The sequence below is a fragment of the Perognathus longimembris genome, chromosome 18 (assembly GCF_023159225.1).
Source record: "Perognathus longimembris pacificus isolate PPM17 chromosome 18, ASM2315922v1, whole genome shotgun sequence".
NCBI lineage: Eukaryota > Metazoa > Chordata > Mammalia > Rodentia > Heteromyidae > Perognathus > Perognathus longimembris.
Window position 1 is genome coordinate 24,542,756 of NC_063178.1, and position 24,420 is coordinate 24,567,175.

The following is a 24,420-nucleotide window of genomic DNA, read 5'->3' on the forward strand; positions in this document are numbered from 1 at the left end:
AATTTAATTGTAAATTCCTTTAGCTCCTTCCCCTATATGGAAAGAAACCAAGGCACAAGTACTCCAACTCTAGGGAGTGATTTTTGGGTTTTGTTTTGTTTTTTTTTTCCATCAAGACACAAGACCCTAGGCGGTGGGCTATAAAGTGGGGAAGACATGTCTCTGAGTTGTCAGAAGGCAGTGTGGCAAGGACCGGGTATGACACCCCACAGCTTTTCGGTATTGTTTCTTTTCTCCCTCTGGATGGAGGTGGCAGCTGATCAGACAATGGCTCGCAGTCCCCCACTGAAGTGAGGATAAAAATGAGCCTCCATAGCACCGGCGGGAGGACTGGGGAAGAGAGGAGGGGTGTGCTGAGAAGGGGGAGAGGGTGAGGGCGACAAGGTGACAAACACCGCCGCCGCCAGGGCCGGGGACTCCCAACTTCAGGCAGACCAGGAACCCAGCTGCAGAGCCACCTCCCGGGACGGGAGTGGAGGGCGGGGCGGACAGACCGAGGGGCGGAGCTGTCTCCACGGGGGCGGGGCAAAGGGTGGAGGGAAGCCTGAGTCAGCAGCTCCTGATTGGCTCGTGTTCTCCCCCCGCGTCTCAGGATTGGGCAATTTGCAGCGGGAGATGCTGTGAGGCGCGGCGGGGCGGGGCTAGCCGCCGGAGGCCCGAGGCTGGCCGCGGAGTTGGCCACGGAGGGGCGGCGGCTGTCTTCGGGATCCGGAGCCGCGGCGACTGGGACGCTTAGGGAAGCGCCCGCTGCGCTCCGGGGTTCCGCTAGCCGCACGGCATTCGTCCAGTGGCTCTGCAGATTTGTTTTTTTTTTTGGGGGGGGGGGATTTTATTTGGTAAAGGAAAGAATGGAATGAGCGACCCCTTCATTGCTTACCTAACCCCCTCACCCACGCTTCCCGCCGGGGGAAGGCAGTTCGCTGGCGCGGGGAGGACACTCCCTTATCTAGGAGCCCCACATCGCAGCGGCCTCGCGCTCCACCCGCGGCCGGGGTGTGTGTGCGTGTGTGTGGGGGGGAACCCCAGGTCATCCAGACATGCTCCCGGCAGTCCGGGACCTTTGATCCCTCCGTCTAGACACACGGCTGTCTGTCGTTCTCCACCCCCCACCCCCAGCTCCCACCCACTCGGTCCAACACCGGGGCTCCGCGTCAGTGTCTTTCCCCGGGATAATTCCCCGCCGGTCCCGTGCAGGGCTCAGGAGGTGGCCGAGGGCGAGGAGGGTTTTGTGTGCCCGGTCTCGGGGTGCGGCGGGGCGTGCAGATCCCCGTGCAACCCTGGGAAGAGGGGGGGGACCGACGGGCACCCCCTGCGCTCCCGCTAATCCCCGTTCCCCGGCGTCGGTTCTCAGGGACCGTATTATTCAAGACAGAAAATATTCAGCCCCGAGCCTCCCCTGGGGAGGGGAGGGGAAGGAGGTGGAGTGGGAGGAGGTGGATCCAGGGAGGAAGACGCGAGAAATCCGCCCCCGGGAAGCGAGCTCCGCGCGCCGCCGCCGCCGCGGAGCCAGGCGTTCCTGTCACTCGGCGATCGTGGGCGCCGCGCGGAGCGGGGGCCCGGGCCCGGCCAGGCGAGGGGAGAGTCCGGCGGCCGCCGCCCCGCCCCACGCCCTCCCGCGGCGGCCGAGCGCCCGGGGCCAGCCGGGGCAGGTCGCCGCGGTGCCGGGGGCGGCGGCGGCCTGGGAGCGCACGGCCCGCCGGATCGTCCCGGCTCACGCTGGGTGCGGAGGGCGCCGTCCGGACCGCGAGGATCCTCCCGCCCCGCTCCCTCCGGTGCGTGGTCCGGTTCGTTTTTCCGTCTCCGCCGCGGGGCTCCCTCCCCCCCCCCGCCCTTCCTCGCCACCTCCCTCTGGAAGCTGGGCGCGGGGCCCGCCGCGAGCGGAGGCGGAGGCGCGGGGAGCCGAGGGCCGCGCCCGCGTGTGCCGAGCGAGGGAGGGCCGGCGGAGGAGGGAAGGGCACAAAGGCCGGCGGCGGGCGCCGGGGTCTGGCCGGCCGGCCGTGGAGGAGGGGCGGCCCGGGCTGCTCATGAATATTAACCGAGCTGCGGCCTAGCGCGTCCCGGCGGGGCCCGGCGCCCGGTCCGCGTCCGTCCCCCCCACCCCCCGTCTGCTGTGGCCGCGCGGCGCGGGGCAGCTGGGCCGAGCCGGCGGGCGGGCGCCCGGGGAAGAAGGAACGGAGGAGGTGAGCCCGCCCGTTTTGTCTTTACCGCGGGGCTCCCCGCCGCTTCTCCCGGGGAGCTCGCGCGCTCCCCGGCCCGCCTCTGGAAGGGGCGGGGGATCGAGAGGGGTGGGTGGGTGGCTGGCTGGTGGTGTTCTTTTCCTCCCCCACCCCTCTTCTTTTTTTATTTGCCTCGCTGAGTGGCGATGGGGTGGAACGATCACGAGCTAAAAGTTTGCCCGGGCTGCCGCTCCGTCTTGGGGGCTCTAGGGTAATGGGTCGGCGCGCGGAGCCGCTGCGGCTGGGCGTCCCACCCGCCGCTCCACGCCTCCCCGCCGAGCCCGGCCCGCCGGTCCCCACCCAGTCCCGCCGCGGGCCAAGGAAAACAGCCGCCTCCGCGGGGACGCCGGCCCGGGCGCTGGGCCGCCCGGGGACGCCGCCGCGCCCGCTCCCAGCTGCTGGCTTTGTGTCGGTTTGGTGGGGGTCTTTTTTTGGGGGGGGAGTTGGGAGCGATCGGGTTGTGTGTAGAGAGGATGGGGGGGCTGGAAAGGGCTGGGGAGGGGAACCCCAAGCACTGCCCGATCTTCACCCGGTGGGGAGAAAAACTTCCCTAAAGCGGACGCGTCCCGGGGGGGGGGGGGATGTCGACACAACCGCCCTGCACCCCCGCACCCCCCGGCGCGGCCCGGGCAATGCGGGAATGGAGTGCACCGGAGCCCAGAGTGGGTTTTTGTTGTTGTTGTTATGTTTGTTATTTTGTGTTGTTTTCTTGAAGGCAGCGTGTTGGTCCCCACCAGTGAACAGTTCTGAGCTTTCTCATATATATGTGTATATCTCATATATAACTTCCTTCCTAAAACTGAGGTGTCTGTGGTTTCATTTTGCTGGTGTTGATTTGTTGCACGCGAGGCCCCGCTCATTCGTGCGTGCGGCTCGGATCGTCTGGTGCCCTTGGTGCGGGTGGGCGGGCGGGCGGCCGGCCTGGAGAAAGTTCATGCCCTTTAACTTCTCCCTTTTCCAGGCGGGATCCCCTCGCAAGCTGACGCTGCTGGAAGACCCATTATTCGGATTCTTCGCGGGCCTCCGGAGTAACACTCGCTGGGAAAGGGGACCTTGTTCTGCAGTTGGCCGGGGACACTAGCTTGCCAAAGGGGACTTGTCGCCTTTGTTTTGCAAATCTGGAAAGATGGAAGAAGAGGGCGAAGTCAGTTGAAGGGGGGAAACCTGCATTCCCTGCACCGTGTTTGAATTTCCCCCGCCCGGCATCTACTCCCCAGACTTGGTGTGGAATTGTGTGCCCCTTTTGGTGTGTGGTGGCACCCCACCTCCCCCCACCCCCAATGTGGACTCCAAAGGATTTGTCCCTTCTTTGCAATTTGAAATGAAATGATGGCCACACGTCCGACTGGGCTGCCTGGGGGAGATGGTGACAAACTCAAGGCCCTTGGGGCCTCTGCCAGTGAGGTAAGCCAGCTGGGCGGTGGCTTGGGTCTGAGAGCCCCGTCTGGCAGTGGGTGGGGATCAGCTGCCACTAAGGCTTCACGAGGGGCTCCCTGGGTCTTAAGAGCTGGCTGCTGGGAGCACCCCAGCGGCGGGGCAGTGAGTGAGGTGGGGCCTGGCCCACTTTGGTTTCCAGGGACTTGCAGTGATTCTTTGGCAGGAACGCGTCTCTCCTTTGAAATGTTCTCCTCTTGGTGACCCCTTCCGGGAGTGCGGAATGCACCCATCTCTAGTGGCTGTGAACCAGACAAGGAGGCGTTTTCTTTCCCCTTTCCCTCAGTCTCCATCCATCCTTCAGTGTTTTGGGGGTTGAACTGGTTGGAGGCGGCTTGGTGCACTTGGGGAGTGTTTGTTGGGAGGTTTGCTCCCCAGGTGGAGGCAGCTGGTCAGCTTGTTGCACCTGGAACTGGATCTTCCCTGTGGACAGGCCTTCCTGGCTGATTCTGGTGCAGATCGCTGCTTGAAGGAAAAGGAGTCTTTCACCTTGGACAGTTATAGGCACAGCTCTGGCCCTCCTGTTGTCATTCCAACCCCCTGCAGATCTTCCTGCCTTTACTATGTTTTTTCTTATGCCTGCCTTTCCCGGCCCCCCAGTTCTGTGGGCTGCCCTGTTTGTCAGGTGGCTTGCCTTGCTGCTCAGATTGGCATCTTGAGAAGGCCCAGGTGATTTCCCCCCAGGTTTCTTGAATTGGTGTTTTTTCAGTAGAAAATCCATTGATTGATGGCGTCCACATGCCTTATTGTCTTCTCCTATCTCTTTTTTTCTCCTTGAATTTGGAGATTTGTGTATTTGGAGCTTATTTCTTTGAGGTATATATCGTGTTTACGTTGCTGTGCATGGTTTCTGCAGTGTGCTGGTTGAATGTACTAAATGTGGTCATCTTTAAAACTTTACTGTTGCGATGTCTCTCTTTTTATTGAAATGTCACAGATGGCAGTAACCGTTTCCAAATGAGCCTTCACTGTCTCACTGTTTGTTTTCCTTCTCCTGTTAAATTTTAACTTCGTGGTCCTTGAAACACGTCTAGTCCCAAGTGTGTGTGTTTGGGCATTTTGATGAACGTGCATCTGAAGTGAAATTTTGGTTTGTAAAAGCATGCAGAGAAACTTGCTTCCTGCAGCTTAGCTCGTGTTGGAATAGAGAGCCTGTGCAGAAATACTAGGAGGTACAACGTGTGTGGCTAGTGTACAGTTTATTAGGCAGAACGGCAGGTTTACGTTTGGAATCAGTATTTTACTTTTTGACATCTGTAAACACCTGCTTGCAGGTAAAGCATGATTAAATATAACACCACAATCCTCTGATCATGGTAAACCATAATAACTCCTTTCAGAAGGCCTACCTACAACCTGGTGATTGCTTAACATGTGTTGTAGTTACATAATAATATGCACTGTAGACTGAAAGCCTTATTTGTCATTGTCTGTGAATACTCTAATTAGCGTGCTATTTGCATACTATTTGCAAGAACTAATGTTTATTTTAATTATTTTTAGTCATTTAAAATATGTCACCAAATCAAGAATTTATATCATTTTAGCCTTTGTTAGAAAGCTGTGCTTCCAGTTAGTCGCACACTTGGTTTTTATTAACAGTGACAGTTACGCGCTTTTTAAAAAGGCTGTGAAATTTATTTTCATTTGGACCTTACTGCTGGTTTGGCTTTGTTGTTTTTAGTGTGTCAGGAAGAAACAATATTGACTGTAATTTGCTCATTTACAGAGTATAAACAGTACTAGAATTTGGTATTAGACTGATATCATTGGGCTTTTTAAAGACTAGCTATTTGTCAAAATTCTTCAGTGCTGTTAGAAATGCCTGCTTTGTTAGTCATGACACGGACTTATTTCTGCCTCTCATGTACTTCACATCTTGTGAATTTTTTTTTTTTTTATAACACAGAATTGACACTGTAACCCATTGGGTACCTTGGACTCTATGCTTAATTTTTTGTGCTTAATCTTGGAAGTACTACATTCTTTAGTACTGCCACTCTTTAAAAAATGTTGAAAACCAATGGCTAGATCCCTGAATATTTTTGAATAATAAATTAGTGTGTTGAGATAGTAACTTTTTTAACCGACACAAGATATTGGTTACAACTAACACAAGATATCTCTCTCTCTCTCTCTCTTTTTTTTTTTTTTTTTTTGCCAGTCCTAGGGCTTGGACTCCGGGCCTGAGCACTGTCCCTGGCTTCTCTTTGCTCAAGGCTAGCACTCTGCCACTTGGGCCACCGCGCCACTTCTGGCCATTTTCTGTATATATGGTGCTGGGGAATCGAACCCAGGGCTTCATGTATGGGAGGCGAGTACTCTTGCCACTAGGCCATATTCCCAGCCCCAAGATATATCTCTTAATAGTAATGTTGATCAGCCAGAAACACTAACTTTGTGGAACAGAAGAAACCAAGAGTAAAATAGTAGGTGTCTGTGTTTCATGCCTTACCGAATTAGCTCATCACCTTCTGTGACTAAGGTGTATTGCTTTGTTAAAATCAGATTTCTTATCTATCTTAAATATTACAATCTGATAATTGCTAAATGAATTAAGTTAGCAACTTACCCCTAAGAACATGTTGGAAGACTCCAAACAACCGTTAACCCCTTTCAAATAAAGAATCATGATACTGAGTAGACTACAATATGTCTTGGTATTATACACTAAAAATAGCAGTTTGTCTTTATGCAAATTTATATTCTTGATAAATATGTATGTGCTTTTCTAAATTGGCATCCATCAGAAACCATATAAGGTGTGTGTGTGTGTGTGTGTGTGTGTATAGTAGGAGCTCTGATCTGTAGTATTATGAAAGCAAGCGTTGAATAACTTTGACTTTAGTATTTCATGTAGACTCTTGTTTGAATCCTGTGATATGGTCACTTTCTTCCATATCCATACTTCCATACTTTTGATCCTCTGGATTCAACTTGCCTATTATTAAAGAAGTGAAAACTTGCTTTATACCACATGATTTATTTTTCCTTTTTAAATACCATGTTCACATTTTCAGTGTCACCATCTTATTGTATATTACCATATTATTGCTAATTCATTTAGTTCATTTTTGTGGTTTGCTCCTTCACCTAGGCTAAGATTAGCCTATGACTGAAGTGTATGGCTGAGAAAAAAGTACTTGTTGGTTGATCATGGAGTAGTTGCCTTCCCCTCTTTCTGAGCTCCCCCTCTTGTGAGCAGTAGTGTCATCCACTCATTTGTCGGGGTGAAATGTTAGGTCATTGTCCTCGACTCTCCTTTCTCTTCAGTTCTCATAGCCAAAGTCCTCTCATGTCTACATTCCTAAACCCTACTGCTACTACCTGAGTTCAGGTCAGCTGCACCTTGCTGATGAACTTGTTGAAACAGCTTCCCAAGAAACCATCCTTCCCCCTTCCAGACATTGGTCCCTGCCATAATCAATGATGCTCCTGAAATAGGAAGAGGATCATTATATTCCCCCAGAGAAGACAATTTTCTGGCTCCCCATTGCCTTTGAAATAAAGTTTATACTCCTTAGAAGTCTTAAAGGACTCCAGTAGTCTGGGTTGCTCTTCTGTCTCATCCCTCCTTTCTATACTGGTTTTGAGATCTGCAGAGAGAGGCACTGTCCCTTCACTTTGGGTTTTGCAGATACTTTCTTTACCCTTCCTTTCACTCTCCATTGGTCTCCATCCTCCCATTCTCGGCCGCATTTCATTTCTCATTCTGGTCTTTTCTTCCACATCACTTCCTCAGGAAAGCCTTGCGGGACTTTGCAAGATCTCAATTGCCCTTACTGCCAAAAATGCCCTGTACTTCATTGAGAACAACTCTTCTGACAGTTATTTATTCCTATCCCTTTCAGATTTGCAGTCACCAAAAGCAGAGACAGTGTTAATTTCCTCAGTGTGTGATGTAGCCAACATTCAATAGACATTTGAATGAATAAATGGATATACAGAAAGACTTCAGTTTTATTGAACATACACTTAGATTGCAGTATACTGCACTTGATTATTCTCCTACTTCATTGTCCCCTCTTCTGTCTTGTTGAAGTTTATTCAGATTTCTGCTCTTAACTTACCTCGACTCAGTTTGATCCTCTTCTTCTATACACAGCCTCATTGTTTTAAATATCACATATATGCTAATAGTGCATGTGTATATATACATATATATAGTTATGTACATATATAAGTTACTGTAAAGGTGATGTTCAGAGGGGTTACAGTGACAGAAATCCAGTAATGAATACATTTCTTTTTGGACCGTGTCACCCCTTCCCTCACTCACAGTTTTTCCCTCCTCGTTCCACCCACACGTTATATAGTTCATTTTCAGCAAGTGTTCAGTGAGTATCTCTGCTGTATTTGTTCACCCTTTGTCCCTCTTATTTTTGTGTCCTCTTACTCCCTTAAGACAGAAAAATGAACAAACAAGACAAGAAATGAAAAAAAACCCTCTTGTTCCCATTTCCTGGAATTCATTTTAATAAATACTATTTTATGATCAGGCATGTAGGGGCATGTAGGCTTTACATCTGTGTGTGTGTGTATTTTTTGGTTGGTTGTGGGCCTTGAACTCTGAGCCTCGGCCCTGTTCCTGAGCTCTTCACTTCAAAGTTAGGGCTCTACCACTTGAGCCATAGTACCACTTCCACTTTTCTGGTGGTTAATTGGAGGTAAGTCTCTTGCCAGTCCTGGGGCTTGGACTCAGGGCCTGAGCACTGACCCTGGTTTCTTATTGCTCAAGGCTAGCACTCTACCTCTTGAGCCACAGCGCCACTTCTGGCTTTTTCTAGATATGTGGTACCGAGGAATCAAACCCAGGGCTTCATGTATGCGAGGCAAGTACTCTGCCGCTAGGCCATATTCCCAGCCCCCCTTGATGTTTTACATCTCTGGGCTGACTTTGATCCGTGGTCCTCAGATCTCAGCCTCCTGAGTAGCTAGGATTACAGATGTGAGCCACTGGCCCCGGCTATATATTTTTATATATAGACTTATGGGTGTGTGTGCAAACACATGTTATATGCACACAAGTGCAGTTTCTACCCCCTGCCTTATTCCTCTGTCTTTTGGATTTAGATTCCTACATCCATCTGACCTGAACACTGAGAATAGCTGCTTGGATATTAAAAAGACACCCTGAACCAGATCCCGGAATCTTTCCATATGCTCCCACCTTCCTTCCAGTTTGCTGGGTGGAAGTGTTCTTTCCAGTCTTGTCTCACGCAGTAGCAATCACACCCTCCCGGGCCAGGCATCTTGGAGTGGTCTTACAGTCCTCTCCCTCAGGCCCTACATGACTTCCCAGTCTGGTTATCTGACCTCTCAGCCTCAGTCGTTTGCCATTCTGGAATCTGTTCTTCCCACAGGTATTGAACAAATCGTTCATAAATCAGATGTGCCACTCCTTCGCTTAGATTTAACTTTAATGGCTTCTCATTTCCCTGAAGACTAAAGGACAAAGTTCTTACACTGACTGCCAAGCCCTAAACAACCCGACTTTCCACGTTCCTGACCTCACTTCCTGCTACTCTCTCTCCTGGCCACTCTGGACTTTTGCTCTTTCTTCTGCATACGTATCATCCAGGGTAATCTCCAGAACCTTCTCACTTGCTGACCCCGGAGCAGTGCTTTTCCTCCAGGTCTTTATAGGGCTGGCTTTTCGATTGCTTTCTGCTTAGAGGTCACCTTTTGAGTAAAGCTTTGCTAAGTTCTCAGTGGAGTGAGCACCCCTGGCCTGTTCTCCATGCCCTACCTACCCTGTCCTCTGTCCTCACCCCTGCCTCCCAACATGCTTAGCCATCTGATTTTTGCGTGGAAGGCAGATAATACCTGTAGAATGTAACCAGTGACTGCAGAGTCTCTGTTTCATTCATATTGTATTTCTTGAGCTTGGAATGCCTAGTACCTAGGCCCTTGTTAAATATAGTTTTAATGAATGAAGACTAGGAAAGTGTACAGCTATTTTGTTTGTTACGTAGGCACACAATCTATGACTATATTAGATAAGGCACAGTATGTGGATTCTGTGGGGGTATTTTTTCCCCATAGATCTTATGTCCACCTTAAATTCCATTTCATTTCCATCAGAACTGCTACTAAAGTATGTTTTTTTTAAGTCCATTTTTCTTTGCATCTTTTTTTTTTTTACCTTTGGGGATCTGGTTACCAAGTTACAGTGACCAAGACAATGTGTGTATACAAATAATTTGCACGGAGGCTGAGGTAATAGCAGAGTAGTGGAAGGGTAATCACACTGGTGGTTTAGGTGAAACTACAAAGCTGGTGTGACAGGGGCTAGGGAAGTTAGCTTGGCGGTAGGGTGCTCACTTAGTGATCTGTGGCCTTAAGTTTGGTCTCTGCATTGCAAAATACATACATATGTATGTACATACATTCAGACAGAAATAAAGGTAATTGCTCATATTGACAATGTTTTGTTTTTTTTGAAAAAAATGTTCTGCATGTAATTCCTTATTATATTTTTACCTTCATATTTCATATTCAATTTGAAAAATAACATTGTGGCAAAAGGTTAACAGTTGTTCTGGATGAATATTGGGTTATATTATTGCTTCTTGTTTGAATTCCAGAACGACAATGAAAGAGCCAGATAACAAAAATTTTAATAGGTTACATGCAGCCAGTCTTGTGAAAATCTGCTTTTTATTTAACAAACTTACACTGTTTAAAACAATACATTTCCAACTTTTAAGAAGTATATGCTCTTTTGGAGGTCTTGGGTTCATTCTGGGTTAGCACTGTTGGTTAATGTTGCCTTTGTCTTCCTTTGTTATACTGAATGTAAATGTCAGGATACTTCCACATGCTGAAAGCCATAAGCTATGCGCCACTTAGAATTCAAGGTGAAGCCTGTCAGAGTTGAAAATGGTGACAGTAGTAGTAGCAGCAGGTGTGGTTAAGTGACATTGTGCAAGTCTGGTTTGAAAGTATTCAATGGGACCTATCACTAGATAAAAGCTAATGTATACCCAGATCTGAAGATTTCCATAAGTTAGTGTCCTTTAGCTTTTACATTTGGAGGTTTAACGTTTTATGAAGTCTGTTGTACTTTGATTTCACGTCGTTCTTTTTTCTTACCATGGCAGGTAACACAACAGAAGAAAAGACATTTTCTTTTGTTCTTTGCTTTGTGAAGGGCCTTGTCTTCTTATATTTAACAATTTGCTGATTTAAGTATGGGCAGAGCTAGTGTTGATAAGAGGCACAGATGCTGTTACTGAATGCAGTTATTTTCTGTTACAGAAGGACCATATGGTAGGCACTTGTTTTCCTTTCTGGTTGATCTGATTAGATTACTAAAATGAAAGGTTATTGTACTTAAAGATGGTCTTAGTATTTATCTAATTTTAATGGACCTTTAGGAATTAAATGTTCAAATATTGTAGGCCTATAGATTCTCTTGGTTTTTTTTAGAAAGACAGCATCATGCAAAAGTTCAATTTTAGATTACTTTCACTAAAGTAGATTTTGGATTTGAGTTGTTATGTTTTCATAAAATGAGGTATAGGGTGGTACAATAAAATGTAGAAGGTGAAATTTTGTGCTTAGGTTTAGAAACTGTATGTTATAGAATTTTTATGTATTCTTCCTTTTATTTATCTCTGAATAGGCCAGGAACTCCACTGTTTTGAGTTGTAAGCAAAAGAAATAGATTTAGAATATAAATTTGACATTTCATGAATATTTATTTGGGGAAAGTGTTTAGACAGATGAGAGCAAACTGTTTATCTGTTACTAAGGAATGACAAGTTAAAGACTATTTACTTTCCCATATTGACTAGCTGCTGTTGAGTCTTCCGTTTGATACTGGGGATGTTTTGGATTTGGAAATGGTTACTTACTGCCTTTTCCCCTGTTACTTATCTCTGTTCGAAACAGACATCTGGCATAGCTATAAGTAGGGCCAACTATACTTTATCCATCTTATAACTTAATGAAGATACGGTCTCTTGACTTTTTAAAATTACTGCTGTGATCTTGAAAGAACCTGTAATTTGTAATAACGTCTTGACTTCTATATAAGGCAAAGGGTTCCATTCGCTATCAGTAGATACAAAGCTGGATTTATGGGAACATTTAGATGTTTCTTCTGGATATAGATAGATATGATATTGGACTAAGGGAAATGTTTGTTTTAGCCTGGAGTTAACTAGATATCCTTTTATTTTATCTTATTATTTTTTACTATAAAGGTGATGTTCAGAGGGGTTACAGTTACTTAAGTCAGGTAAAAAGTACATTTCTTTTTGGACGATGTCACCCCCTTCTCTTGCTCTTAGATGGCCTTTTAATATAGTATCTTCAATCCTTTAAATACAGATATCATTTAATCAGTATCTTCCATATTTTAAAGGACTATGTAAGCTTAATCAGTGAGATCTACTTTCTTATATTAGGTAACATTAGGTTCTGGTAGATGGGCATTCAGTGTAGATTATTATCATGTGTTTTGGAAGTTGTTTTGCAGGCTTGTTATTGTTACTATTATTTGGGCAGTACTGGAGTTTGAACTAAGAGCCTCACACTTGGCTTGGCTAGTGATTACCATATTGAGCCATGCCTCCATCCTTGCTTTTTGCTAGTTATTTTTGGAGAGAGGGTCTAGCAGACTTTTGCTCTGTCTGGTTTCAAACCATGATCAGCCTCTTGAATAACTAGGATTATAGTCATGAGTGCTTGGTGCCCAGCTTGTAGTTTACTTTTGAAAAATTAATTTAACCACATATTGCAAACATGCTTTTTTGTCCATAGATTGTACAGGTAAATCTTAACTCAGTTTGTAAATGGAGGAAAAGAAACTTATAAAGAACAAGCCAAAGCTATTTTCAAGGGCTGTAATATAGAAGAGAAATTAGATTTATTTTGTATGGCTATGAAAAGCAGAGCTAGGACACACACGCACACACACACACACACACACACACGAGAAAGACTTTTTACATTCACATTATGAGAGACTGCAGAAATCAGTCTAACAAATCTTCCGTGATAAATTGATCATTAGCTCATTAGGAAAAAAATCTTCCCTACAGTTTCTTCCTCATTGACCACCAATAGCTATTCCATGTCTGTCCATTGAATGCTTTGTCTTTCACACTCAGTGGTTGTGACATGCATTGGGTGACAGGATGCAGGGACAGCGCATCCTCAGTGCCCTGTCCAAGTCCAGGTCTGCAAGACAGGAGGGATATCTCAAAGTCAGTGAAACTAATGGGGAAGCAAATCCTCTGACAAAGGATCTGGCCAAGTGATAGGAGTTAACAAGTGAAGAAAATGTAAATGAGATTGATAGGTATCTGGGTGGTGAGTAATTCCAAGGATTAGGAGAAGCTTTAGAGAAAATAACGATTTTTGAATGTGGTTGCATATGCAGTGTATTCTTTTTCTTCCAGTAGTGAAGTTCAGTTTAGACCTAAGACTTGCAGCTCTGATGGCCAAGCAACTCTTTCCTTACAGGCAGTACTATCAAGACCTAATAGAAAAATCCTAGCCTTTCAAATTGACTTTGAGATGAAACTGCTCCTGAGATATGGTCTTAAGATGTTGTGCAAGTCATTCTTAGATGGGCCTGTGGTTCTGAAATTTGAGCTATTATTTCTGACTCTCATGGATCTTTGCTGTATAAGACTACCACTGATACCTTACCAAATGTGCAGTTGACTGAGATCAGTGCCAGTAGGAACAATAACGTGGTGAAGATTAGTGGGAGAGACTGGGAACCTCTCTCAAGTCTTCTTTGGAATGTTTTGAGCCAAACTAGCTTCTAGGTAAGGTAGCATCTATCTGTGACATTAGGTATATGGTCTGCTCCAGTTTAGGGTAGGAACCTAGAAGAATTGTTTCTCCTTAAAATCTTTGACTACCACCCTCTCTGTTTACTCTTCACTGTCTTTTTATTTGATCATTATAATCTTTATTCTTAACTTTGGCTTTCAAGCAGATTATTGTGTTTGGATTGATTGAGATTTCTACAGAAAAAGTACATAGCTATTTTAAGGCCTAAAATGCCCTTGTACATTCAGGGAGCGCAATGATACTGCAAACCATGTAGCTTAGATTGTGAATGCTGTTCAATTTCTCCATGCTGTGTTGAAATATTAGGCATATTTTTGTTTTGTTTTGTTTTTTGCCAGTCCTGGGGCTTGAACTCAGGGCCTGAGCACTGTCCCTGGCTTCTTTTTGCACAAGGCTAGCTAGCACTCTGACACTTGAGCCACAGCGCCACTTCTGGCTTTTTCTATATTTGTGGTGCGGAGGAATCGAACCCAGGGCTTCATGTATACAAGCGAGCACTTTACCACTAGGCCATATTCCCAGCCCCAGGCATATTTTTAATAGAAAAGTGTGTTTTTTCCAGCTGGCTTTGTTTGGATTGACTACTGACACTTAGAATTCTTATGTTTCTCAAGATGATTTTGAACCTAAAATACTTGTAGTAATTACTTATCAATCTCACTGTTTACCTTCTTTTTGACCAAAAAGGATCATAAAAAAACCTTTATTTATTATCTGGGATACATTCCTGAATAACATCCTAAGAGAAATTAAACAGGTGTGCACAACAGCTCTGTAGAGGAGTGGTCAAATGGGGAATGACTCAAGTGTACATTAGCAGGAAAATGGATTTAAAAAATTGTGGTAGCTAGGTGCTGGTGGTTCATGCCTGTAATTCTAGCTCCTTAGAAGGCCAAGATCTGAGGATCATGGTTCAAAGCCAGCCCGGGCAGAAACGTCCATGAGACTCTTACCTCCAATTAACTACTAGAAAACCAGAAGTGGCACTGTGTCTCAAAGTGGTAGAGTGCTAGCCTTGAGCAAAAAAGCTCAGAGCCCAGTATTCAAGTCCCAGGACCATCAAAATAAATACATAATGGAATAGTTATGCAATGTAGTATTTTCAACAATAACAAACAGCTGAGTATATCGTCATACATTAACATGGATAAGCATCAGAACTATGTTAAATTAAAGCAGGTAGACCAAAGTGTATATAGTTATATTATTTATAGCAAGTTTTAGGACAGGCAGAACTAATAGATGGCGATAGAAACTAGAATGGTGATTGTGTTTGTGGGTGGTAGGCTAGGAGAATAACTTGGAAGGGACGCAAGGAACTTCTTTTTTTTTTTTTTTTTTTTTTGGCCAGTCCTGGGCCTTGGACTCAGGGCCTGAGCACTGTCCCTGGCTTCTTCCTGCTCAAGGCTACCACTCTGCCACTTGAGCCACAGCGCCGCTTCTGGCCGTTTTCTGTATATGTGGTGCTGGGGAATCGAACCTAGGGCCTCGTGTATCCGAGGCAGGCACTCTTGCCACTGGGCTATTTCCCCAGCCCGCAAGGAACTTCTTGAGTGTGGTGAGTTCAATCTCTAGTACTGCTAAAAAAAAAAGTGAATGTATTATACTGAGTAACTATTTCTGCTTTGATTAAAACATACAAAGATGGGGGCTGGGGATATGGCCTAGTGGCAAGAGTACTTGCCTCGTGTACATGAGGCCCTGGGTTCAATTCCCCAGCACCACATATACAAAAAACGGCCAGAAGCAGCGCTGTGGCTCAAGTGGCAGAGTGCTAGCCTTGAGCAAAAAGAAGCCAGGGACAGTGCTCAGGCCCTGAGTTCAAGGCCCAGGACTGGCAAAAAAAAAAAACAAAAAACAACATACAAAGGTGGGATGAAAAACCTGAGACTGAAGAGGTAAAGACTAAACTATTGGATAAGGCATTTAATACCTTGCTGAATGCTAAATACTAGGTTTGTTTTCTCTTAACTTTCATACTCTCCAACCATATTTTTCTAAAAAAGAAAGAAAGGAAAATACCTTTAGCGTTCGTAAACATTAGTATCTAATTTCAGAATTAGAAAAAATAGTTGGGAAGAGCATTAGTGTTTCAGAAGTTAAACTCTTTGAGCTTTACAATTGAATTTTTATCTCAATTACCCAACTTTTTTTTAGCTTAAGTAGTTTGCAGAAAATTGTAATAACTCCAGTTTTCTCTAGAGAAATGTTCCTCAAATTTATTTTCTTAATTGTCGTGGCCACATAGAACAAATAATGAAGCAAAAAAAAATTTAAAATACATACTGGTAGCTTGCAAAAAGTTGATATGAATTTGAGTTTAGTGAGACTAGGTTGACAAATAGCATCTTATTTTGTGTAACCCTTGATAATTTTGGAAGCACAGATAAGTAAACTTCTATGAATATTTTTAGTAAAGTAATGATAATTTGGTTTGCTGATTATTCTTTTTAAATGCTACATGCCAGATACTTTTTAGGTAAAAGCTGTATTTTGTACTTTTGTTGCTGTTGTTACTGGTTTCTGGTGTCTTGGGCTATGGGCCATGCTCTTACTCTGTTGCTCTGTTTTCTTGCCTATGGCTGGCCCTTTATCACTTGAGCCATGCCTCTAGTCTGAGTTTTGGCGATTAGTTGGAGATTGAGTTGTGAGGACTTTTCTGCCCAGATGAGCCTCAAACCACACTGCTCCAGGTCTTTGCCTCCTGAGTGGCTGAGTTTTCATTTTTCAGGGAGGTATGTTAGAATTCCTCATTTTGATTATTTTAATAAACCTTGGTTTGGTATGCTTCATTTACTTAACATTTGTTTTCACTCTTTTTTTTTTCCCCTGACTTTTTCTTTTCCTGTCTTCTGTTGTCCGAGAACTGGATTTAAACTTAATATCCGACACTTTCGCTCATTGGTACTCTACCACCTGAGCCAGGCCGCCAACCCTTTCACTCATTTCTTTCCTCCACCATTTTATAACCTATAAACTGGTGAGGATTGTAGGGTGGTCACTTATGCTTTTCTTTAAATTTGGGACAGTACTGCTTAGTTCTAAGTCACAGAAAATGAATTTGTTTCTTTTCTTTTCTTTGCCAGTCCTGGGCCTTGGACTCAGGGCCTGAGCACTGTCCCTGGCTTCTTTTTGCTCAAGGCTAGCACTCTGCCACTTGAGCCACAGCGCCACTTCTGGCCATTTTCTATATATGTGGTGCTGGGGAATCGAACCCAGGGCTTCATGTATCTGAGGCAAGCACTCTTGCCACTAGGCCATATTCCCAGCCCTGAATTTGTTTCTGTTACATTAACTGCATTTACCTTGAGAAGACTATCTGCCAAAGAGACCAGTTGGAATATTTATTTTCAGGACAAAAACCAAGATGATGAGAACAGAAGCCCCATAGCTAGAAATCAGAGTAATAAGCCAGTGCAAAGGCCCATGGGAAGGGTGGGATGGCTAGTAAAGAACCATGGCATTTATATATCTTTTTGGCATATATATGTCAGAAAAACAGTAGTCTTGATTTCTAGCATGTACTGTGTAACTGCATCTGTCTTCTGTTTGGAGTATTTCGCCGCCTTTTAATATCTTTCCTTCCTGTTGTACTTCAGGCATTTATGGTATTGACATTTATTAGCTGTAATATTTATTTAGTCTTAAAGTACTGCTCAGTTCTTTGTAAGTGCTAGACTGTAATGTCTAGTTCCTGGAAATAGGCAGGGAGACAAAGTAGACTTTAGATAATTCTGTAGAGCTTCAGAGGGGGCATTGTTCACTATATTTAATCTAGACACCCACGAAGTGCATATTCTTTTTCTTTTTTATTATAAAAGTGATGCACAGGTGGGTTATGGTTTCACAAGTCAGATAATGACTACATTTCTTACTGGACAATATCACCCCTTCTCTCCTGGGACTTGAACTCAGGGCCTGGATGCTGTCCCTGTGTTTTTGTTCTTTTTGTTGTTGTTTTTTTCTCCCCTCAAAGCAAGTGCTCTACCACTTTAGCTACAGCTCCTTCTGGCTTTTAATGGTCAATATGTGATAAGAGTCTCATAGACTTTCCTACCTTGGCTTGGCTGGCTTTGAACCATGATCTTCAGATCTCAGCCTCCTAAGTAGGTAGGATTACAGATGTGAGCCACTGGTGCCTGACTGTGTATTTACTTTTAAGATGTGGAAACTGCAGTTCTGAGAGCTTGATGAACTTACCGATGTCACACAGATCTGTACATGCCTTGTTTCTGCCTGTCATTTCTGGAGAGGGGTTGATTGGCCATTCATAGAAATGTTTTCCTGAGGCAAGCCTGCGGTTTGTTTAAACCTGATGTACTCTAACAGGATGGTCACTTGAGGCCGTCCCTGCCAGGGTCCCCCACAGCAAATGGGACACCATAGTTCCTGTGTGAAGGCTGAAGTCCTTTTGTGTCTATCCATGTCTCTTTGTTTGAAATGGCTTTCCCATGTCTTGCCATTTGTGTAAATCTCATACTTACTTCAAAACGCACCTCAAGCTTTACCTGCCCTCTGAGCACCTACTTAGCCAGTGCTGTAGCACATGGCCTTGTCCTGCGTGGTGGTGGTCTTTCTGTCTGCTCTTCTGGATGCCTGCTGTCCAGTACTGGATTGCAGTATTGTTTATGGAGTCCTGTAATCCAGGGTCAACAGCCTTGGTATTTCAGAGTTTGGGGGTTTCCAGATTTTAGGAGAGGGAGAAGATGCAGTTTCTGAGACACCATGGAGCAGCAGAAATAGATGCTGTGGAATTTATGCATGTCCACTGTAGGGAATGAATGAAGACTTAGAAAGAACTTACTAAGAGGTCTGTTCAGGTCAGGTTTGGCTCTCAGTGAGTTACAAGAAGTGTTTTCACTTTCAGAGCTATTTGAAAGTTAGGACTGTCAGTATGGAATTGTAGCTACAGGGTAAGTTTTTCTTTTAATCAGTTGTGAGGCTTGAGCTTGGACCTGGGTGCTGTTCCTGATCAAGGCTAGTGCTTTACCACTTTGAGCCACTCCTGGTTTTCTAGTGGTTAATTGGAGATAAGAGTCCCACAGCCTTGCCTGCCTGGGCTGGCCTCCCAAGTAGGTAGTACTACAGGCATGAGCCATCTGCACCCAGTCGTATTGACTTTTAGGAGACTAACCTGTTTCAGAAAAATATCTAATAGTTATGTCAGTGATGTTTGTGATTTTCTTTTGGCTTCTTTTCATTTATAGAAATGAATTGATTACTGTCACCTTTCAAACATGACTTCTCTGTGTGTTTGTGTGTGTGTGTGTGTGTGTGTGTAATCAGTTGATCTGTCATTATTCTTAACTGTAGATGAAATTGTCATGCATTTTAGAGATGAATGTACCTTCATTTGTTCCATTTTTGACTAGTGCTAGCCTCTTCAAGTTTTCTCTCGAATTCTTTAGACATGAACTTCTCTTTGGTAATTTTCTTGTTTTCTGTTGTGATTTTTCTAGCTAGCTTTTCCTGTACTTGTGTAGCCTAAGATCTGGAATCAACCATTTTTTCAATAAGTCCTGATTTCTTTTGGACAGGAACGATATTGTTCATTTCTGCTGAGTTGAACCTCACTATAGGCTTTCAAACTTGTGTTTCCCCCACTCCTCCCCAAAACCTGCCTTACATGCTTTGACTTTTATTTTGAAATAACTTCAGACTCATAGAAAAGATAGAGTAGTACTGAGAGTCCATGTATGTCCTGCATTTCCCCCAACATAGAAACATCTTGTATGTATAGGCATGGTATAATATGAAAACTAGGGAGCTAGTATTTCTGTAAACATTATTCTTAAGCCCTATTCCTTATTTGCTATAGCAATGTTTCTAGAGCTGAGAACTGGAGGCTCATAGCCACTCTGCTGTTACATCTGGTTCTTTTTCTTCCATATTAAAAATGTTGGTTCTTAAAGACACAGATGGGCATTAGTATATTCCAAAAGTACCCTGTCAGTGTGATCACTGAAAACAGTTATAATTTTCTTCCTGTACTTTCCTCCTCTTCCATTTATTTATTCAGTCAGTTGGGTCAGTCAGTCATGGGGCTTGAACTTGGGACCTGGGCACTGACGCCTGAGCTCTTTTGCTCAAGCCTAGTACTCTACCACGTTGAGTTGAAGCACCATTTCCTGTTTTCTGGTGGTTAATTGAGAGATAAGACATGGAGTTTCCTGCCTGGCTGGCTTTGAACTGTGATCCTCAGATCTCAGCCTTCTGAATAGCTAGGATTACAGGGGTGAGCCATCAGCGCCCAGCTACCTTTTTCTGTCTGGTATTAATTATGTCTGCAGCCCCAATTCCCACATTTGTTTTCTTGAGATTTATAGACAGGTACCTCTGTGTCCTTATTCTCAGGCCTCAATCTCCAGAGTGGTGGGATTACAGGTGTGCACCATGCCTCGCACTGTCTCCCTTTCAACCCTTACTCAGTTTTAAAATATTTAGTTCTACAATAGTTTGTGTTGAACAGTCACTGCTCGTTCTTAGGCTGGTGTTTGTGGAGTCATTTTGGTTGTCTAGATCCTCTAATACATTCCTGGTGCTCTCACTCATTGCTAACAGTTTGCGGCCTTATAGAAAACTAGCTGGGCACTGAATTCCCAACCCACAGTTTCTTTCTTGGGCTGTCTTAAATATGGCACTCTAGATTTTGTTTTGCCTTTCTTTTTGGTATAAAAAAGTCTGCTGAGCATTTCATTTCATTTCCACCATGAATACTAGCAGGGTGTTTCCGTTCAGAATTTTCTTTTTTCTTTTTGGTCTTTCAAGTTTGGCAATTTTACGAGTGGACAGTCTCAGGGACCCTGGAGGTTCCCCCTTTCATTATACACTTTTCAAATATATTGGCCTGTGGAAAGCAAAATTAAATTATTTATTTTTCAATTATGGGTTCTATCTTCTGCTTTGCTTTGCTTCTTTTTTTTTTTTTTTTTGGCCAGTCCAGGGCCTTGGACTCAGGGCCTGAGCACTGTCCCTGGCTTCTTCTTGCTCAAGGCTAGCACTCTGCCACTTGAGCCACACAGCGCCACTTCTGGCCGTTTTCTGTATATGTGGTGCTGGGGAATCGAACCCAGGGCCTTAGGTATACAAGGCAAGCACTCTTGCCACTAGGCCATATCCCCAGCCCTTTGCTTTCCTTCTTAAGCAGCAGGTACATACATTAAATCTTCGTTATTTGTCACATTCTCTTTCTTCTAGCTCTGTCTTTTTCAGTTTATTTCTCCTCTAGTTCTTCCATTTTGTTCTGTCAGCTCATTTCTGAGTTTGTGTAGTCTCAATTATGTTGCTCCTTCATAGCTTTGCATCTTTTAACTTGCTTTGAAAGAGATTATGTTTTTATATTTTATGCATTTATTGCTTAGGGATTCATCTCTCTCCTCCCCTTTCTCTTTCTTCCTTTCCATCCCTTTCTGTCTCTTTTCCTCCTTCCTTCCCTCCCTCCCTCCCTCCCCTCTGTCTCCAGTTTGTATGGTGTGTGTTTGATCCTGCTAATTTTTGTATGAGCTCAATATTTCTTAACTTTGACAAAGTAATGAGGCCTAGGATTGCATACGCCTAATTTTGCATAGATTTCTCTTGGGTGATTTGCTGTAATGTTTACAAATAAGGCAATGTTCAGAAGGTCCCACAGTAAACCCTTTCCTTCTTTTTTGTCTAGACCAGTTCTTTTCTTGTCTCTGTGGATGGTGTTGTCTTACTCAATCTGAGTTTTGTTTGTAACACTTTCTCAGTGCGCAGCTTTTTTTTTTGGAAGGGAAGTTCCTTGGTCAGTTGCGTCGTTTTGAGTTCAGAGCTCTTGGCAAACCCTTTCCTCTTCAGATCTTGTTAAAGATTCCTGCTGACCTACTCCCGTGCCAGGAGGTAACATTTACCTAGATTTTAGGTGTTTTTCTCATTGGTTGTTGTACTTCCCAGTAAGCACCTTGGCTATTTGGGCCAGCCATAATAAAGTCTTACAACCTTGTTGCCTTAAAACAAAACAGCTTTCTCTCACAGGTGTGGGAGGCTCCAGACGTTCCTCGTTTGTGACAGTGTCACTCCTGCTCATGGCCTTTGCACACTGTCCAGCCTTGTAAGGCTGAGTCTCGTTGGATTTAGGGCCCATCTAGGTAATTCAGGATGATCTCATTTTGAAGTCCTTAATTTAATTATATCCACAAAAGCACTCCCCCCCCCCAATAAGGTCACACTCGCAGCTTCCAGGGTCACGTCTTTGGGTGGCTGCTTGGTCACGTGCCCTCTGCTTCCCTGGACTGCTCTTCCTACAGTAGCTGCTGCCGCTGCTGCTAAGTGCTGGGCGCTGCTCGTGCTTCCCTTCTGTGCCCGTCCCCACGCCGCTTGCTCCAGGACCTCGGCTCTGTCCCTGGATACTTTCTTTTTTTGCCAGTCCTGGGCCTGAGCACTGTCCCTGGCTTCTTCCCGCTCAAGGCTAGCACTCTGCCACTTGAGCCACAGCGCCACTTCTGGCCGTTTTCTAGATATGTAGTGCTGGAGATTCGAACCCAGGGCTTCATGTATACAAGTCGAGCTCTCTTGCCACTAGGCCATATTCCCAGCCCTGTCCCTGGATACTTTCGCTCAAGGCTAGTGTTCTACCACTGGAGCCACAGCTCTACCTCCGGCTTTTCGGTGGCTAGTTGGAGGTAAGAGTCTCACAGACTTTAACTGCCTGGGCTGGCTTTGAACTGAGATCCTAAGATCTTAGCAACCTGAGTAGCTAGGATAAAAGGTGTGAGCCACTGGTGCATGGCTCTACTCTTTCTATAGGCTTCTCTTTCATACTCTTTTGTAGGCTTTGTCACCCGGTTTTTGGTGTGTGTGTGTGTATGTGTGTGTGTGTGTGTGTGAGAGAGAGAGAGAGAGAGAGAGAGAGGGAAAGGGAGTGAGTGATGTTCTTTTTACTGTGTCTTGTAGGTGTTAAAAGAGTAGGGTGATTTCTCTGCACATTTTTTTAAAGTAAGGAAGTGATGAGTAGTTACAATAAGTATCTTTCTTCAGAATGTAAAATTGGCTTCAAAAGGATTTTACAGATGAGAATGTGCCAGTGGGTAATGAAAAAGTGAACATTAGACTATGCTTACGACTGGATTCCAAAAGCTTAAATTGCATGGGCCTTTAACCTCCTCCAAGGGTTTCATTTTTTGCCCTTTGCCATAAGATTTTGTGGACTGGTCCATAACTGGTGCGAGGGCTGTTAACTTGAAAATGTCTGAAAATCAGATCTTGCCTTTGCTCAGACATTCTGAGCATCTTGAGGTGGGGACGGAACAGACAGCGCAAGTGTAGGTGTTTAGCGAGGAGCCCATCTGCTGCCACTTCTTCCTTAGCACAAGTATTTGAAAAAGAAAACAGAGAGCAACTTGTGTTTTGCTTTCAACTGGTGATAATGACCCCTTTTGTTCGCAGCATAAGACTTATCGCATCTCAGAATGATTCCAGTTTGGTACTTCTAGGACCTGTTCATATTTGAATTGTCCTCCCACACTTAGGAACTTCTCCAACAAAGATTTATTTGTTGGGTTCCTCTCTAGTGCTAGTCAGTGGGAATTTAGCAGTGCAGAAAGCCTGGCATGGGCCACTTGCCCGCCTCCTGGGGTCCACACGGGGACTTGGGGCGCCCTCACTATGGAGTGGTGAAGTTAGAAGAGCGGGAAGCTGTGCAGATGTGTGGTAGGTAAGCCAGCCTCACCTTGTATCGAAGTCAGAAAAGGCCTTCCTGGGAAGACGGTGCCAGCTGGTCAGGACACAGTTGCTCGGCTGAAGGAGCAGCCTGGGGTTCTGGATGTGCTGTGACGGAATTCCGGCTGAGCCAGGGGACCAGGAAAGGAGCCAGATCAGTGGCCATTCAGAAAGTGACCGGATTTGCAAGCTGCATGAGAGGTGAGCAAAGGGGGAATCCAGGATGAGTCTGGTTTCTGTTTTGGTAACCAAGGGATGAGTTGTGCTGCCATGATGCAGATTAAGGGATTACAGGGGTGTGTGAGGTTAGGAGGAGGAAGGTATTACGCTCAGTTTTGGATCTGCGTTGAGAGAAGTCTAGGTGTATGTGCTTCCTAAGAGTTTAGTCATGCAGATTTGGAGTTTGGGAGAAAGGGTGGCCTGGGAGAGAGATTTGGAAATAGTAATTCCTAGTTAAAATCAGGGATCTGGAGGAGGGCATCTAGGAATAGCACAAGAGAAAAGAAAAGTGGGTGAAGGCTCCATTTTAATTTCAATAAGACGGAAATGCAGTCTATGAATATTCTAAGTCTTTTTTTATATAGTATTGAGGATTGAACTCAGAGCCTTGCTTTTGCTAGGCAAGTGCTCCACCACTTGAGCCAAGCGTTCAGCCTGTTTTTTCTTTACGCCTGTTATTTTTGAGGTAGGGTCTTGCTTTATGCCTGGGTCAGCCTGGGCTGTGTGATCTTTCCCCTTGATCGTTCCCATATCGCTGGGGATGACAGGCTACTGTGTCCAGCCATTATACTTCCGCATAGCTGTGATCGCAGGTGCACGCCACTGTGCTCAGCCATTGATTGAGACGGAGTGTCATCTGTGGGAATTGTGGTTCCTCTCAAAGTAGCTGGCACTATAGGCTTGAGCCACCGTGCCAAGCTGTAAGAACAATTTATGAGGTGTCTGCTAGATAATTGTTTTAAAGTACGTTAAAGATATTCTTAAATTTCATATTAAAAACTATGTGGGGCTGGTGTTACTATTCCTATGTTTTACAAATGAATCATTTGAAGTTTAAGCTAGTACATTTCTTGTTGTTGTACACCCGCTAGGTCGCAGTTAGGAACTGAGTCTGTCTTATTAGCGCCTAGGCTTTTCTCACTTTGCCTTAGCACCTCTTGTATCATTATTGGCAAAGAAAAGACTAAAGGAGTTAGAGAAGTGTAAAAGAAGCCTCTGGGATACTGGCTGAGACTTTGGAGAAAGTTAGACACTGAAAGGTCAAGAGGACCGAACACTT

At 44.9% G+C, this 24,420-nt stretch overlaps 1 protein-coding gene across 2 annotated transcripts in view; it reads left to right on the top strand.

Annotated features, from left to right (window-relative positions):
* The first annotated feature begins 1,320 nt into the window (after positions 1 to 1,320).
* Positions 1,321 to 24,420, top strand: part of Arhgap21 (Rho GTPase activating protein 21) — a 117,565-nt gene continuing 94,465 nt past the window's right edge. The window contains exons 1-2 of one of the 2 annotated variants that reach the window (XM_048367932.1): positions 1,321 to 1,784; positions 3,178 to 3,620. In XM_048367932.1, the coding sequence (XP_048223889.1) occupies positions 3,543 to 3,620 (78 nt within the window). In that variant the 5' untranslated portion in view covers positions 1,321 to 1,784; positions 3,178 to 3,542. Of the gene's footprint in view, positions 1,785 to 1,892; positions 2,181 to 3,177; positions 3,621 to 24,420 lie in introns of those variants that run through there. The other variant, XM_048367933.1, reaches the window with a different exon arrangement.